The following is an 18,241-nucleotide window of genomic DNA, read 5'->3' as shown; positions in this document are numbered from 1 at the left end:
TGTCTCTCATGTGTCTCTCTCACTCCTCCCTGTGTGTCTCATGTGTCTCTCACTCCTCCCTGTGTGTCTCATGTGTCTCTCACTCCTCCCTGTGTCTCTCATGTGTCTCTCTCACTCCTCCCTGTGTGTCTCATGTCTCTCTCACTCCTCCCTGTGTCTCTCATGTGTCTCTTTCACTCCTCCCTGTGTCTCTCATGTGTCTCTCTCACTCCTCCCTGTGTCTCTCATGTGTCTCTCACTCCTCCCTGTGTCTCTCATGTGTCTCTCTCACTCCTCCCTGTGTGTCTCATGTCTCTCTCACTCCTCCCTGTGTCTCTCATGTCTCTCTCACTCCTCCCTGTGTCGCTTATGTCTCTCTCACTCCTCCCTGTGTGTCTCATATGTCTCTCTCACTCCTCCCTGTGTCTCTCATGTCCCTCTCACTCCTCCCTGTGTGTCTCATGTCTCTCTCACTCCTCCCTGTGTCTCTCATGTCTCTCTCACTCCTCCCTGTGTGTCTCATGTCTCTCTCACTCCTCCCTGTGTCTCTCATGTCTATTTCACTCCTCCCTGTGTCTCTTATGTCTCTCTCACTCCTCCCTGTGTGTCTCATGTCTCTCTCACTCCTTCCTGTGTCTCTCATGTCTCTCTCACTCCTCCCTGTGTGTCTCATGTCTCTCTCATTCCTCCCTGTGTCTCTCATGTGTCTCTCTCACTCCTCCCTGTGTCTCTCATGTGTCTCTCACTCCTCCCTGTGTCTCTCATGTGTCTCTCTCACTCCTCCCTGTGTGTCTCATGTGTCTCTCACTCCTCCTGTGTGTCTCATGTGTCTCTCACTCCTCCCTGTGTCTCTCATGTGTCTCTCTCACTCCTCCCTGTGTGTCTCATGTCTCTCTCACTCCTCCCTGTGTCTCTCATGTGTCTCTTTCACTCCTCCCTGTGTCTCTCATGTGTCTCTCATGTGTCTCTCTCACTCCTCCCTGTGTGTCTCGTGTTTCTCTCACTCCTCCCTGTGTGTCTCATGTCTCTTTCACTCCTCCCTGTGTCTCTCATGTCTCTCTCACTCCTCCCTGTGTCTCTCATGTCTCTCTCACTCCTCCCTGTGTGTCTCATGTGTCTCTCACTCCTTCCTGTGTGTCTCATGTGTCTCTCTCACTCCTCCCTGTGTGTCTCATGTCTCTCTCACTTCTCCCTGGTGTCTCATGTGTCTCTCTATTCACTCCCTGTGTCTCTGTCTCTCACTCCTCCCTGTGTCTCTCATGTCTCTCTCACTCCTCCCTGTGTCTCTCATGTCTCTCTCACTCCTCCCTGTGTCTCTCATGTCTCTCTCACTCCTCCCTGTGTCTCTCATGTCTCTCTCACTCCTCCCTGTGTCTCTCATGTCTCTCTCACTCCTCCCTGTGTCTCTCTGTCTCTCTCACTCCTCCCTGTGTCTCTCATGTGTCTCTCTCACTCCTCCCTGTGTCTCTCTGTCTCTCTCACTCCTCCCTGTGTCTCTCATGTGTCTCTCTCACTCCTCCCTGTGTCTCTCTGTCTCTCTCACGCCTCCATGTGTCTCTCTCACTCCTCCCTGTGTCTCTCTGTCTCTCTCACTCCTCCCTGTGTCTCTCATTTCTCTCTCACTCCTCCCTGTGTGTCTCATGTCTCTCTCACCCCTCCCTGTGTGTCTCATGTCTCTCTCACTCCTACCTGTGTCTCTCATGTCTCTCTCACTCCTCCTTGTGTCTCTCTCACTCCTCCCTGTGTCTCTCATGTCTCTCTCACTCCTCCCTGTGTCTCTCATGTCCCTCTCACTCCTCCCTGTGTGTCTCATGTGTCTCTCACTCCTCCCTGTGTGTCTCATGTGTCTCTCTCACTCCTCCCTGTGTGTCTCATGTCTCTCTCACTTCTCCCTGTGTCTCATGTGTCTCTCATTCCTCCCTGTGTCTCTCTGTCTCTCTCACTCCTCCCTGTGTCTCTCATGTCTCTCTAACTCCTCCATGTGTCTCTCATGTCTCTCTCACTCCTCCCTGTGTCTCTCATGTCTCTCTCACTCCTCCCTGGGTGTCTCATGTCTCTCTCACTCCTCCCTGTGTCTCTCATGTCTCTCTCACTCCTCCCTGTGTGTCTCATGTCTCTCTCATTCCTCCCTGTGTCTCTCACGTGTCTCTCTCACTCCTCCCTGTGTCTCTCACTCCTCCCTGTGTCTCTCATGTGTCTCTCTCACTCCTCCCTGTGTATCTCGTGTGTCTCTCATTCCTCCCTGTGTGTCTCATGTGTCTCTCACTCCTCCCTGTGTGCCTCATGTGTCTCTCACTCCTCCCTGTGTGTCTCATGTGTCTCTCACTCCTCCCTGTGTCTCTCATGTGTCTCTCTCACTCCTCCCTGTGTGTCTCATGTCTCTCTCACTCCTCCCTGTGTCTCTCATGTGTCTCTTTCACTCCTCCCTGTGTCTCTCATGTGTCTCTCATGTGTCTCTCTCACTCCTCCCTGTGTGTCTCGTGTTTCTCTCACTCCTCCCTGTGTGTCTCATGTGTCTCTCACTCCTCCCTGTGTGTCTCATGTGTCTCTCTCACTCCTCCCTGTGTGTCTCATGTCTCTCTCACTTCTCCCTGTGTCTCATGTGTCTCTCATTCCTCCCTGTGTCTCTCTCACTCCTCCCTGTGTCTCACATGTCTCTCTCACTCCTCCCTGTGTCTCTCATGTCTCTCTCACTCCTCCCTGTGTCTCTCATGTCTCTCTCACTCCTCCCTGTGTCTCTCATGTCTCTCTCACTCCTCCCTGTGTCTCTCATGTCTCTCTCACTCCTCCCTGTGTCTCTCATGTCTCTCTCACTCCTCCCTGTGTCTCTCATGTCTCTCTCACTCCTCCCTGTGTCTCTCATGTCTCTCTCACTCCTCCCTGTGTCTCTCTGTCTCTCTCACTCCTCCCTGTGTCTCTCATGTGTCTCTCTCACTCCTCCCTGTGTCTCTCTGTCTCTCTCACTCCTCCCTGTGTCTCTCATGTGTCTCTCTCACTCCTCCCTGTGTCTCTCTGTCTCTCTCACGCCTCCATGTGTCTCTCTCACTCCTCCCTGTGTCTCTCTGTCTCTCTCACTCCTCCCTGTGTCTCTCATTTCTCTCTCACTCCTCCCTGTGTGTCTCATGTCTCTCTCACCCCTCCCTGTGTGTCTCATGTCTCTCTCACTCCTACCTGTGTCTCTCATGTCTCTCTCACTCCTCCTTGTGTCTCTCTCACTCCTCCCTGTGTCTCTCATGTCTCTCTCACTCCTCTCTGTGTCTCTCATGTCCCTCTCACTCCTCCCTGTGTGTCTCATGTGTCTCTCACTCCTCCCTGTGTGTCTCATGTGTCTCTCTCACTCCTCCCTGTGTGTCTCATGTCTCTCTCACTTCTCCCTGTGTCTCATGTGTCTCTCATTCCTCCCTGTGTCTCTCTGTCTCTCTCACTCCTCCCTGTGTCTCTCATGTCTCTCTCACTCCTCCATGTGTCTCTCATGTCTCTCTCACTCCTCCCTGTGTCTCTCATGTCTCTCTCACTCCTCCCTGGGTGTCTCATGTCTCTCTCACTCCTCCCTGTGTCTCTCATGTCTCTCTCACTCCTCCCTGTGTGTCTCATGTCTCTCTCATTCCTCCCTGTGTCTCTCATGTGTCTCTCTCACTCCTCCCTGTGTCTCTCATGTGTCTCTCACTCCTCCCTGTGTCTCTCATGTGTCTCTCTCACTCCTCCCTGTGTATCTCGTGTGTCTCTCATTCCTCCCTGTGTGTCTCATGTGTCTCTCACTCCTCCCTGTGTGTCTCATGTGTCTCTCACTCCTCCCTGTGTGTCTCATGTGTCTCTCACTCCTCCCTGTGTCTCTCATGTGTCTCTCTCACTCCTCCCTGTGTGTCTCATGTCTCTCTCACTCCTCCCTGTGTCTCTCATGTGTCTCTTTCACTCCTCCCTGTGTCTCTCATGTGTCTCTCATGTGTCTCTCTCACTCCTCCCTGTGTGTCTCGTGTTTCTCTCACTCCTCCCTGTGTGTCTCATGTGTCTCTCACTCCTCCCTGTGTGTCTCATGTGTCTCTCTCACTCCTCCCTGTGTGTCTCATGTCTCTCTCACTTCTCCCTGTGTCTCATGTGTCTCTCATTCCTCCCTGTGTCTCTCTCACTCCTCCCTGTGTCTCTCATGTCTCTCTCACTCCTCCCTGTGTCTCTCATGTCTCTCTCACTCCTCCCTGTGTCTCTCATGTCTCTCTCACTCCTCCCTGTGTCTCTCATGTCTCTCTCACTCCTCCCTGTGTCTCTCATGTCTCTCTCACTCCTCCCTGTGTCTCTCATGTCTCTCTCACTCCTCCCTGTGTCTCTCATGTCTCTCTCACTCCTCCCTGTGTCTCTCATGTCTCTCTCACTCCTCCCTGTGTCTCTCATGTCTCTCTCACTCCTCCCTGTGTCTCTCTCACTCCTCCCTGTGTGTCTCATGTCTCTCTCACTCCTCCCTGTGTGTCTCATGTCTCTCTCACTCCTCCCTGTGTCTCTCATGTGTCTCTCTCACTCCTCCCTGTGTCTCTCATGTCTCTCTCACTCCTCCCTGTGTGTCTGATGTCTCTCTCACTCCTCCCTGTGTCTCTCATGTCTCTCTCACTCCTCCCTGTGTCTCTCTCACTCCTCCCTGTGTCTCTCTCACTCCTCCCTGTGTGTCTCATGTCTCTCTCACTCCTCCCTGTGTGTCTCATGTCTCTCTCACTCCTCCCTGTGTCTCTCATGTGTCTCTCACTCCTCCCTGTGTCTCTCATGTGTCTCTCTCACTCCTCCCTGTGTCTCTCTCACTCCTCCCTGTGTCTCTCATGTCTCTCTCACTCCTCCCTGTGTCTCTCTCACTCCTCCCTGTGTCTCTCATGTCTCTCTCACTCCTCCCTGTGTGACTCATGTCTCTCTCACTCCTCCCTGTGTCTCTTATGTCTCTCTCACTCCTCCCTGTGTGTCTCATGTCTCTCTCACTCCTCTCTGTGTGTCTCATGTCTCTCTCACTCCTCCCTGTGTGTCTCATGTCTCTCTCACTCTTCCCTGTGTGTCTCATGTCTCTCTCACTCCTCCCTGTGTGTCTCATGTCTCTCTCACTAATCCCTGTGTCTCATGTCTCTCTCACTCCTCCCTGTGTGTCTCATGTCTCTCTCACTCCTCCCTGTGTCTCTCATGTCTCTCTCACTCCTCCCTGTGTCTCTCATGTCTCTCTCACTCTTCCCTGTGTGTCTCATGTCTCTCTCACTCCTCCCTGTGTGTCTCATGTCTCTCTCACTCCTCCCTGTGTGTCTCATGTCTCTCTCACTCCTCCCTGTGTCTCTCATGTCTCTCTCACTCCTCCCTGTGACTCTCATGTCTCTCTCACTAATCCCTGTGTCTCATGTCTCTCTCACTCCTCCCTGTGTGTGTCTCATGTCTCTCTCACTCCTCCCCGTGTGTCTCATGTCTCTCTCACTCCTCCCTGTGTCTCTCATGTCACTCTCACTAATCCCTGTGTCTCATGTCTCTCTCACTCCTCCCTGTGTGTCTCATGTCTCTCTCACTAATCCCTGTGTCTCATGTCTCTCTCACTCCTCCCTGTGTCTCTCATGTCTCTCTCACTCCTGCTTGTGTCTCTCATGTCTCTCTCACTCCTCCCTATGTCTCTCATCTTAGCATAATTAATACTGATAATATAGAAACAGCCTACATGATCTTGTCTCGCTTCATGCAGGTCGGCGTTCAATCCCCGACCGTCCAAGTGGTTGGGCACTATTCCTTTCCCCCGTCCCATCCCAAATCCTTATCCTGACCCCTTCTATATGCTGTACTGTCGTAATGGCTTGGTGCTTTCCCCCTAATAGTTCCCTTCCCCTTCCAGTAAATATGGCGACGTTGGTCGGTCAACATGTCATGGTGTCATTGTCAGGTGTGTTGACGTGTTGACAGCTCCCGTGGGCACATGTCTAGGTCAACACACCTCAGTCACCCGCCACCTGAGCGGGCGTGCGCGCGCTCCTGCGAGCAGCTGCCCAACCATGCCTCTATGTTACGCAGGACACGTAAATCTGTGTGTTTATGTCTGTAGGTTAGGTTAGGTTAGGTTAGGTTAGGGTAGGTTAGGTTAGGTTAGGTTAGGTTAGGTTAGGTTAGGTTAGGTTAGGTTAGGGTAGGTTAGGTTAGGTTAGGTTAGGTTAGGTTAGGTTAGGTTAGGTTGGGTTAGGTTAGGTTAGGTTAGGTTAGGTTAGGTTAGGTTAGGTTAGGGTAGGTTAGGTTAGGGTAGGTTAGCATTCTAAAAGCACTACAATCACCTCCTGTGGTTGATTGTTCAATAAAACACTGAACTATATGTTTGACAGCTCTCTCACCTGTCCATGGAGGACAGAAGACAATGTATGTATGATGGTCAGTAGTAAATGTCTGGCACCGTCTGTGGGGGGAAAGAAAATAAAAGATTACAAAAAATATCCTCTTTGTTCCTCAGCCTCTCCCGGATAAACTCTAGGGAAGTGTGTCTCCACAGTTCACTAGGTGCTGTGGCGGTGCTGGTCACAGAGATCACTCACCTCACACTGATACTCTCAATAACTATTTTAAATCAACAAGGTAAACAAATATAAAACTCTATGGACTCGGCCTCTAACATTTCACGTCACCATCAATCTGTCCACGGGTTCGAGCCCCAAATTTGAATTAGGTGAATTGTGGGTCACTATTGAGTGGTGCAAGAGAACTGGGGGGGGGGGGTCTGAAACCAGGGGGGGGGGGTCTGAGCCAAGGGGGGAGGGGTTAATATGAGGTCTATAACATGTTGACCACAGCGATCATGGCCGCACATTCCTTGACTGTGTCTCCCGCCAACCTCTCCCCCACCCACTGGCACCCACTACACCCACCACCACCCACTGGCACCCACTACACCCACCACTACCCACTGGCAGCCACTACACCCACCACCACCCACTGGCAGCCACTACACCCACCATCACCACCCACTGGCAGCCACTACACCCACCACCACCCACTGGCAGCCACTACACCCACCACCACCCACTGGCAGTCACTACACCCACCACCACCACCCACTGGCAGCCACTACACCCACCACCACCCACCACCACCCACTGGCAGCCACTACACCCACCACCACCACCCACTGGCAGCCACTACACCCACCACCACCACCCACTGGCAGCCACTACACCCACCACCACCCACTGGCAGCAACTACACCCACCACCACCACCCACTGGCAGCCACTACACCCACCATCACCCACTGGCAGCCACTACACCCACCACCACCACCCACTGGCAACCACTACACCCACCACCACCACCCACTGGCAGCCACTACACCCACCACCACCCACTGGCAGCCACTACACCCACCACCACCCACTGGCAGTCACTACACCCACCACCACCACCCACTGGCAGCCACTACACCCACCACCACCCACCACCACCCACTGGCAGCCACTACACCCACCACCACCACCCACTGGCAGCCACTACACCCACCACCACCACCCACTGGCAGGCACTACACCCACCACCACCCACTGGCAACCACTACACCCACCACCACCCACTGGCAACCACTACACCCACCACCACCCACTGGCAACCACTACACCCACCACCACCCACTGGCAGCCACTACACCCACCACCACCACCCACTGGCAGCCACTATACCCACCACCACCACCCACTGGCAGCCACTACACCCACCACCACCCACTGGCAACCACTACACCCACCACCACCCACTGGCAACCACTACACCCACCACCACCCACTGGCAACCACTACACCCACCACCACCCACTGGCAGCCACTACACCCACCACCACCACCCACTGGCAGCCACTATACCCACCACCACCACCCACTGGCAGCCACTACACCCACCACCACCCACTGGCAGCCACTACACCCACCACCACCACCCACTGGCAGCCACTACACCCACCACCACCCACTGGCAGCCACTACACCCACCACCACCCACTGGCAGCCACTACACCCACCACCACCCACTGGCAACCACTACACCCACCACCACCACCCACTGGCAGCCACTACACCTACCACCACCACCCACTGGCACCCACTACACCCACCACCACCACCCACTGGCAGCCACTATACCCACCACCACCACCCACTGGCAGTCACTACACCCACCACCACCACCACCCACTGGCAGCCACTACACCCACCACCACCCACTGGCAACCACTACACCCACCACCACCACCCACTGGCAGCCACTATACCCACCACCACCACCCACTGGCAGTCACTACACCCACCACCACCACCTACTGGCAGCCACTACACCCACCACCACCCACTGGCAGCCACTATACCCACCACCACCACCCTCTGGCAGTCACTACACCCACCACCACCACCCACTGGCAGCCACTACACCCACCACCACCCACTGGCAGCCACTATACCCACCACCACCACCCACTGGCAGCCACTACACCCACCACCACCACCCACTGGCAGTCACTACACTCACCACCACCACCCACTGGCAGCCACTACACCCACCACCACCACCCACTGGCAGCCACTACACCCACCACCACCACCCACTGGCAGTCATTACACCCACCACCACCACCCACTGGCACCCACTACACCCACCACCACCACCCACTGGCAGCCACTACACCCACCACCACCCACTGGCAGCCACTACACCCACCACCACCCACTGGCAACCACTACACCCACCACCACCACCCACTGGCAGCCACTACACCCACCACCACCCACTGGCAGCCACTATACCCACCACCACCACCCACTGGCAGTCACTACACCCACCACCACCACCCACTGGCAGCCACTACACCCACCACCACCCACTGGCAGCCACTATACCCACCACCATCACCCACTGGCAGTCACTACACCCACCACCACCACCCACTGGCACCCACTACACCCACCACCACCACCCACTGGCAGCCACTACACCCACCACCACCCACTGGCTGTCACTACACCCACCACCACCCACTGGCAGCCACTATACCCACCACCACCTCCCACTGTCAGTCACTACACCCACCACCACCACCCACTGGCAGCTACTACACCCACCACCACCACCCACTGGCAGTCACTACACCCACCACCACCACCCACTGGCAGCCACTACACCCACCACCACCACCCACTGGCAGCCACTACACCCACCACCACCACCCACTGGCAGCCACTATACCCACCACCACCACCACCCACTGGCAGTCACTACACCCACCACCACCACCCACTGGCACCCACTACACCCACCACCACCACCTACTGGCACCCACTACACGCACCACCACCCACTGGCAGCCACTACACCCACCACCACCCACTGGCAGCCACTACACCCACCACCACCCACTGGCAGTCACTACACCCACCACCACCCACTGGCAGCCACTATACCCACCACCACCACCCACTGGCAGTCACTACACCCACCACCACCACCCACTGGCAGCCACTACATCCACCACCACCACCCACTGGCATTCACTACACCCACCACCACCACCCACTGGCAGCCACTACATCCACCACCACCACCCACTGGCAGTCACTACACCCACCACCACCCACTGGCAGGCACTACACCCACCACCACCACCCACTGGCAGCCACTACATCCACCACCACCACCCACTGGCAGTCACTACACCCACCACCACCACCCACTGGCAGCCACTACACCCACCACCACCACCCACTGGCAGTCACTACACCCACCACCACCACCCACTGGCAGCCACTACACCCACCACCACCACCCACTGTCAGTCACTACACCCACCACCACCACCCACTGGCAGCCACTACACCCACCACCACCACCCACTAGCAGCCACTACACCCACCACCACCACCCACTGGCAGTCACTACACCCACCACCACCACCCACTGGCAGCCACTACACCCACCACCACCACCACCCACTGGCAGTCACTACACCCACCACCACCACCCACTGGTAGTCACTACACCCACCACCACCACCCACTGGCAGCCACTACACCCACCACCACCACCCACTGGCAGCCACTACACCCACCACCACCACCCATTGGCAGCCACTACACCCACCACCACCACCCACTGGCAGCCACTACACCCACCACCACCGCCCACTGGCAGCCACTACACCCACCACCACCACCCACTGGCAGCCACTACACCCACCATCACCCACTGGCAGTCACTACACCCACCACCACCAGCCACTGGCAGCCACTACACCCACCACCACCCACTGGCAGCCACTACACCCACCACCACCACCCACTGGCAGTCACTACACCCACCACCACCAGCCACTGGCAGCCACTACACCCACCACCACCACCCATTGGCAGTCACTACACCCACCACCACCAGCCACTGGCAGCCACTGGCAGCCACTACACCCACCACCACCACCCATTGGCAGCCACTACACCCACCACCACCACCCACTGGCAGCCACTACACCCACCACCACCAGCCACTGGCAGCCACTACACCCACCACCACCACCCATTGGCAGCCACTACACCCACCACCACCACCCACTGGCAGTCACTACACCCACCACCACCACCCACTGGCAGCCACTACACCCACCACCACCACCCACTGGCAGCCACTACACCCACCACCACCACCCACTGGCAGTCACTACACCCACCACCACCACCCACTGGCAGCCACTACACCCACAACCACCACCCACTGGCTGCCACTACACCCACCACCACCACCCACTGGCAGCCACTACACCCACCACCACCACCCACTGGCAGTCACTACACCCACCACCACCACCCACTGGCAGTCACTGCACCCACCACCACCACCCACTGGCAGCCACTACACCCACCACCACCACCCACTGGCAGCCACTACACCCACCACCACCAGCCACTGGCAGCAACTACACCCACCACCACCACCCACTGGCAGCCACTACACCCACCATCACCCACTGGCAGCCACTACACCCACCACCACCACCCATTGGCAGTCACTACACCCACCACCACCACCCACTGGCAGCCACTACACCCACCACCACCACCCATTGGCAGCCACTACACCCACCACCACCACCCACTGGCAGCCACTACACCCACCACCACCAGCCACTGGCAGCCACTACACCCACCACCACCACCCATTGGCAGCCACTACACCCACCACCACCACCCACTGGCAGCCACTACACCCACCACCACCACCCATTGGCAGCCACTACACCCACCACCACCACCCATTGGCAGCCACTACACCCACCACCACCGCCCACTGGCAGCCACTACACCCACCACCACTACCCACTGGCAGTCACTACACCCACCACCACCAGCCACTGGCAGCCACAACACCCACCACCACCACCCATTGGCAGCCACTACACCCACCACCACCACCCATTGGCAGCCACTACACCCACCACCACCACCCATTGGCAGCCACTACACCCACCACCACCACCCATTGGCAGCCACTACACCCACCACCACCGCCCACTGGCAGCCACTACACCCACCACCACCACCCACTGGCAGTCACTACACCCACCACCACCAGCCACTGGCAGCCACTACACCCACCACCACCACCCATTGGCAGCCACTACACCCACCACCACCACCCATTGGCAGCCACTACACCCACCACCACCACCCATTGGCAGCCACTACACCCACCACCACCCACTGGCAGCCACTACACCCACCACCACCCACTGGCAGCCATATCCCGTCATGAGCCACACCAAGGCTCGAGAAATAGAACTTTCGCCTCATAAATTAATGAGCCATCTAGCCTCAAAATACTCCGTGTTAATGTGTCGAGGGCAGAGTGACAGCGTGAGTCCCCCCCACCAGTGTCCTGGGGCCACCTTACCTACATGACACGTCCCCCCCACCAGTGTCCTGGGGCCACCTTACCTACATGACACGTCCCCTCCACCAGTGTCCTGGGGCCACCTTACCTACATGACACGTCCCCCCCACCAGTGTCCTGGGGCCACCTTACCTACGTGACACAGCTTCTGGTATACACAAGTCTCTCCTTACAAACTCTCAACCAAATAACAATGAAGTACTTTAACGAAGCATAAGTCAGAGCAGCTAGGTGTTACTAGGTACAAACCCCTTAACACTGGTCCACCTGTCCACCCAAGACCGGCTGGCAGGATGACAACATGGTGGGTAGCGACGCTTACCTACAGTCTGCCCCGCCACACTTACCTACAGCCTGCCCCGCCACACTTACCTACAGCCTGCCCCGCCACACTTACCTACAGCCTGCCCCGCCACACTTACCTACAGCCTGCGCCGCCACACTTACCTACAGCCTGCGCCGCCACACTTACCTGCAGCCTGCGCCGCCACGCTTACCTACAGCCTGCCCCGCCACACTTACCTACAGCCTGCCCCGCCACACTTACCTACAGCCTGCCCCGCCACACTTACCTACAGCCTGCCCCGCCACACTTACCTACAGCCTGCGCCGCCACACTTGCCAACAGCCTGCGCTGCCACACTTGCCAACAGCCTGCGCCGCCACACTTACCAACAGTCTGCGCTGCCACACTTACCTACAGCCTGCGCCGCCACACTTACCTACAGCCTGCCCCGCCACACTTACCTACAGCCTGCGCCGCCACACTTGCCAACAGCCTGCGCTGCCACACTTGCCAACAGCCTGCGCCGCCACACTTACCAACAGTCTGCGCTGCCACACTTACCTACAGCCTGCCTCGCCACACTTACCTACAGCCTGCGCCGCCACACTTACCTACAGCCTGCGCCGCCACACTTACCTACAGCCTGCCCCGACACACTTACCTACAGCCTGCGCCGCCACACTTACCTACAGCCTGCCTCGCCACACTTACCTACAGCCTGCCCCGCCACACTTACCTACAGCCTGCGCCGCCACGCTTACCTACAGCCTGCGCCGCCACACTTACCAACAGCCTGCGCCGCCACACTTACCTACAGCCTGCCTCGCCACACTTACCTACAGCCTGCGCCGCCACACTTACCTACAGCCTGCGCCGCCACACTTACCAACAGCCTGCGCTGCCACACTTGCCTACAGACTGCCTCGCCACACCTACCTACAGACTGCCTCGCCACACTTACCTACAGCCTGCCTCGCCACACTTACCTACAGCCTGCGCCGCCACACTTACCTACAGCCTGCGCCGCCACACTTACCAACAGCCTGCGCCGCCACACTTACCTACAGACTGCCTCGCCACACTTACCTACAGACTGCCTCGCCACACTTACCTACAGCCTGCCTCGCCACACTTACCTACAGCCTGCGCTGCCACACTTACCAACAGCCTGCCCCGCCACACTTACCAACAGCCTGCGCTGCCACACTTACCAACAGCCTGCGCTGCCACACTTACCAACAGCCTGCGCCGCCACACTTACCAACAGCCTGCCCCGCCACACTTACCAACAGCCTGCGCCGCCACACTTACCTACAGCCTGCCTCGCCACACTTACCTACAGCCTGCGCTGCCACACTTACCAACAGCCTGCCCCGCCACACTTACCAACAGCCTGCGCTGCCACACTTGCCAACAGCCTGCGCCGCCACACTTACCAACAGCCTGCCTCGCCACACTTACCAACAGCCTGCCCCGCCACACTTACCAACAGCCTGCGCTGCCACACTTACCAACAGCCTGCGCCGCCACACTTACCAACAGCCTGCCCCGCCACACTTACCAACAGCCTGCGCTGCTACACTTACCAACAGCCTGCGCCGCCACACTTACCAACAGCCTGCGCCGCCACACTTACCAACAGCCTGCGCTGCCACACTTACCAACAGCCTGCTCCGCCACACTTACCATCAGCCTGCGCCGCCACACTTACCAACAGCCTGCGCTGCCACACTTACCAACAGCCTGCGCCGCCACACTTACCAACAGCCTGCGCCGCCACACTTACCAACAGCCTGCGCCGCCACACTTACCAACAGCCTGCGCTGCCACACTTACCAACAGCCTGCCCCGCCACACTTACCAACAGCCTGCGCCGCCACACTTACCAACAGCCTGCGCTGCCACACTTACCTACAGCCTGCGCCGCCACACTTACCAACAGCCTGCGCCGCCACACTTACCTACAGCCTGCGCCCCCACACTTACCAACAGCCTGCGCCGCCACACTTACCAACAGCCTGCGCCGCCACACTTACCAACAGCCTGCGCCGCCACACTTACCAACAGCCTGCGCCGCCACACTTACCAACAGCCTGCGCCGCCACACTTACCAACAGCCTGCGCCGCCACACTTACCAACAGCCTGCGCCGCCACACTTACCAACAGCCTGCGCCGCCACACTTACCTACAGCCTGCGCCCCCACACTTACCAACAGCCTGCGCCGCCACACTTACCAACAGCCTGCGCCGCCACACTTACCTACAGCCTGCGCCGCCACACTTACCAACAGCCTGCCCCGCCACACTTACCAACAGCCTGCGCCCCCACACTTACCAACAGCCTGCGCCGCCACACTTACCAACAGCCTGCGCCGCCACACTTACCAACAGCCTGCGCCGCCACACTTACCAACAGCCTGCGCCGCCACACTTACCAACAGCCTGCGCCGCCACACTTACCAACAGCCTAAGCCGCCACACTTACCAACAGCCTGCGCCGCCACACTTACCTACAGCCTGCGCCCCCACACTTACCAACAGCCTGCGCCGCCACACTTACCAACAGCCTGCGCCGCCACACTTACCTACAGCCTGCGCCGCCACACTTACCAACAGCCTGCGCCGCCACACTTACCTACAGCCTGCGCCCCCACACTTACCAACAGCCTGCGCCGCCACACTTACCAACAGCCTGCGCCGCCACACTTACCTACAGCCTGCGCCCCCACACTTACCAACAGCCTGCGCCGCCACACTTACCAACAGCCTGCGCCGCCACACTTACCTACAGCCTGCGCCGCCACACTTACCAACAGCCTGCGCCGCCACACTTACCTACAGCCTGCGCCGCCACACTTACCAACAGCCTGCGCCGCCACACTTACCTACAGCCTGCGCCGCCACACTTACCTACAGCCTGCGCCGCCACACTTACCAACAGCCTGCGCCGCCACACTTACCAACAGCCTGCGCCGCCATACTTACCAGCAGCCTGCGCCGCCACACTTACCAACAGCCTGCGCCGCCACACTTACCTACAGCCTGCGCCGCCACACTTACCAACAGCCTGCGCCGCCACACTTACCAACAGCCTGCGACGCCACACTTACCAACAGCCTGCCCCGCCACACTTACCAACAGCCTGCGCCGCCACACTTACCAACAGCCTGCGCCGCCACACTTACCAACAGCCTGCGCCGCCACACTTACCTACAGCCTGCGCCGCCACACTTACCAACAGCCTGCGCCGCCACACTTACCTACAGCCTGCGCCGCCACACTTACCAACAGCCTGCGCCGCCACACTTACCAACAGCCTGCGCCGCCACACTTACCAACAGCCTGCGCCGCCACACTTACCAACAGCCTGCGCCGCGTGGGTGGAGGCGGGTCACCACGGGTCAGGGGGGGGGGGGGGGGGGGGAGTGCCAACAATTACTGGTCGACGGATCGTTGACGACACAAGAGTAAGTTAAGCCTTTAACATGTGACTAATAGTACGACCGCAACACACACTTACACCACACGTTTACACAGGTGTGTGTGGGGTGATAACACACACCAGCACTACACATAACACCATGTTGCTCACCACACCTTCCTCATCAATGGTCATAAGCACTAACATCACTATAACACTATAGCCCCGCAGAGGATTCGAACCCAGGCTGCTACTGGTGCCCTCACCAACCAGCCCGGCCTCATCACCAAGGGCCAAATGCTAGTTAACCCACCCGCCAAACTCACTACTTATGAATGACAAACATTTTACACGCGACTCACGAGGTGATTACTGATGTACTTCTCTCCAACAGCGCCTCGCTCAGTGTTCACACACACGCTCCAACACCAGCCATCATCACCACCTAACCTATACCTAACCTATGCTTAACCTATGCCTAACCTCAGCACCTAACCTATGCCTAACCTCAGCACCTAACCTATGCCTAACCTCAGCACCTAACCTATGCCTAACCTCAGCACCTAACCTATGCCTAACCTCAGCACCTAACCTATGCCTAACCTCAGCACCTAACCTATGCCTAACCTCAGCACCTAACCTATGCCTAACCTCAGCACCTAACCTATGCCTAACCTATGCCTAACCTCAGCACCTAACCTATGCCTAACCTATGCTTAACCTATGCCTAACCTCAGCACCTAACCTATGCCTAACCTCAGCACCTAACCTATGCCTAACCTCAGCACCTAACCTATGCCTAACCTCAGCACCTAACTTATGCCTAACCTCAGCACCTAACCTATGCCTAACCTCAGTACCTAACCTATGCCTAACCTATGCCTAACCTCAGCACCTAACCTCAGCACCTAACCTATGCCTAACCTATGCCTAACCTCAGCACCTAACCTATGCCTAACCTCAGCACCTAACCTATGCCTAACCTCAGCACCTAACCTATGCCTAACCTCAGCACCTAACCTATGCCTAACCTCAGCACCTAACCTATGCCTAACCTATGCCTAACCTCAGCACCTAACCTATGCCTAACCTATGCTTAACCTATGCCTAACCTCAGCACCTAACTTATGCCTAACCTCAGCACCTAACCTATGCCTAACCTCAGTACCTAACCTATGCCTAACCTATGCCTAACCTCAGCACCTAACCTATGCCTAACCTCAGCACCTAACCTATGCCTAACCTCAGCACCTAACCTATGCCTAACCTCAGCACCTAACCTATGCCTAACCTATGCCTAACCTCAGCACCTAACCTATGCCTAACCTCAGCACCTAACCTATGCCTAACCTATGCCTAACCTCAGCACCTAACCTATGCCTAACCTATGCCTAACTATACATCGAAATTTAGTATATATTAACATTATTATATACATGAGAACAAAGCTATTTTCTATACACAATACGTTTTAAATTAATGACTGCGTCTCGGGGTGGGCCGCAGCTTGATGAGCCTGGACTGAGGATGAGTTGCCCCAACAGCACCGGTATCATCACCACTCATCACTCACCACTCATCCCCACTCATCACTCATCGCCACTCATCATCACTCATCGCCACTCATCACCCATCGCCACTCATCACCTCTCATCGCCACTCATCACCCATCGCCACTCATCACCACTCATGCCCTAAATAAATTATTGTGCCTTCAGCCCAACTTCACTTGTTCACATTAATAGTTAAATTTGCTTTTTGTAACACTTCAAATAACTTGTTTAGAGCTGACATGTGATCTTCCCAACACTTACAACACTCTACAATGTCATCCAAGTATGATCTGCAATTTGACACGTCTTTAAGTAAGGAATTCACTCATTTCTGGAAAGTAGCAGGAGCATATCTTAACCCAAAAGGCATGACATTAGACTCATAAGCTCCATCAGGTGTTATGAATGACGTCACTTCCCTAGCGTGGTTAGTTACTGGGATCTGATAATATCCTTTAGGAAGGTCAAGTTTCGACACAAACTGAGCATGACCAATTTGGTCAATACACTCTTCCAATAACGGTAAGGGGAACACATCAACAACTGTTACCTTATTCAATTTCCGATAGTCCACACACAGGAGCCAATTTCTCTCTGGGTTTGGTACTAACAAACAGGGAGAACTGCAAGAACTTCGGCTTGGACGTGTGAATCCATGTTGCAGTAGGAAATCCACCTCCTGTTGTATGTTTCTTCTTCTTTTCTGGAGTCACTCGCTAAAGATGCAGCCGAACAGGAGTGTCGTCAAGCAGTTGGATGTCGTGGGTGATGAGAGGAGTCTGAGTGGGCACCTCCCCAAACAGGCTGGAATGTGTTTCCAGCAGGACCTGGAACTTATCACGCTGCTTCTCCTGCATATGACATAGCAACTCCTGCCTTCCAGAACTGGAACTGAAACAAGGAAGATTAACATCTTTTCCCACATTATAAGCTTCCTCAGGTGGTAACTCCTCCTGACCAAAACAAGCCACAATACCTGGCTCACAATAAGCCTTCAACCGGTTTAAGTGCACAATCATAGACTGTCTGAAAAGGTTAGGATTACACACTTTATAAGATAAATTCCTCAATCTCTCCATAACTTTATAGAGTCCATCAAAC

General features: G+C 56.4%; 1 protein-coding gene across 1 annotated transcript; it reads left to right on the top strand.

Moving 5' to 3' along the window:
- The first annotated feature begins 12,172 nt into the window (after positions 1 to 12,172).
- Positions 12,173 to 17,452, top strand: LOC123757109 (uncharacterized). Its single transcript, XM_045740492.2, has 2 exons — positions 12,173 to 15,542; positions 17,373 to 17,452. Exons 1-2 carry the CDS (start codon positions 12,173 to 12,175, stop codon positions 17,450 to 17,452), a joined length of 3,450 nt encoding a protein of 1,149 aa, XP_045596448.2.
- Positions 17,453 to 18,241: the final 789 nt, after the last annotated feature.

Source organism: Procambarus clarkii, chromosome 13 (assembly GCF_040958095.1).
Source record: "Procambarus clarkii isolate CNS0578487 chromosome 13, FALCON_Pclarkii_2.0, whole genome shotgun sequence".
NCBI lineage: Eukaryota > Metazoa > Arthropoda > Malacostraca > Decapoda > Cambaridae > Procambarus > Procambarus clarkii.
Note: the sequence above shows the minus strand (reverse complement) of the source record. Positions and strands in the feature narration are given on the sequence as shown.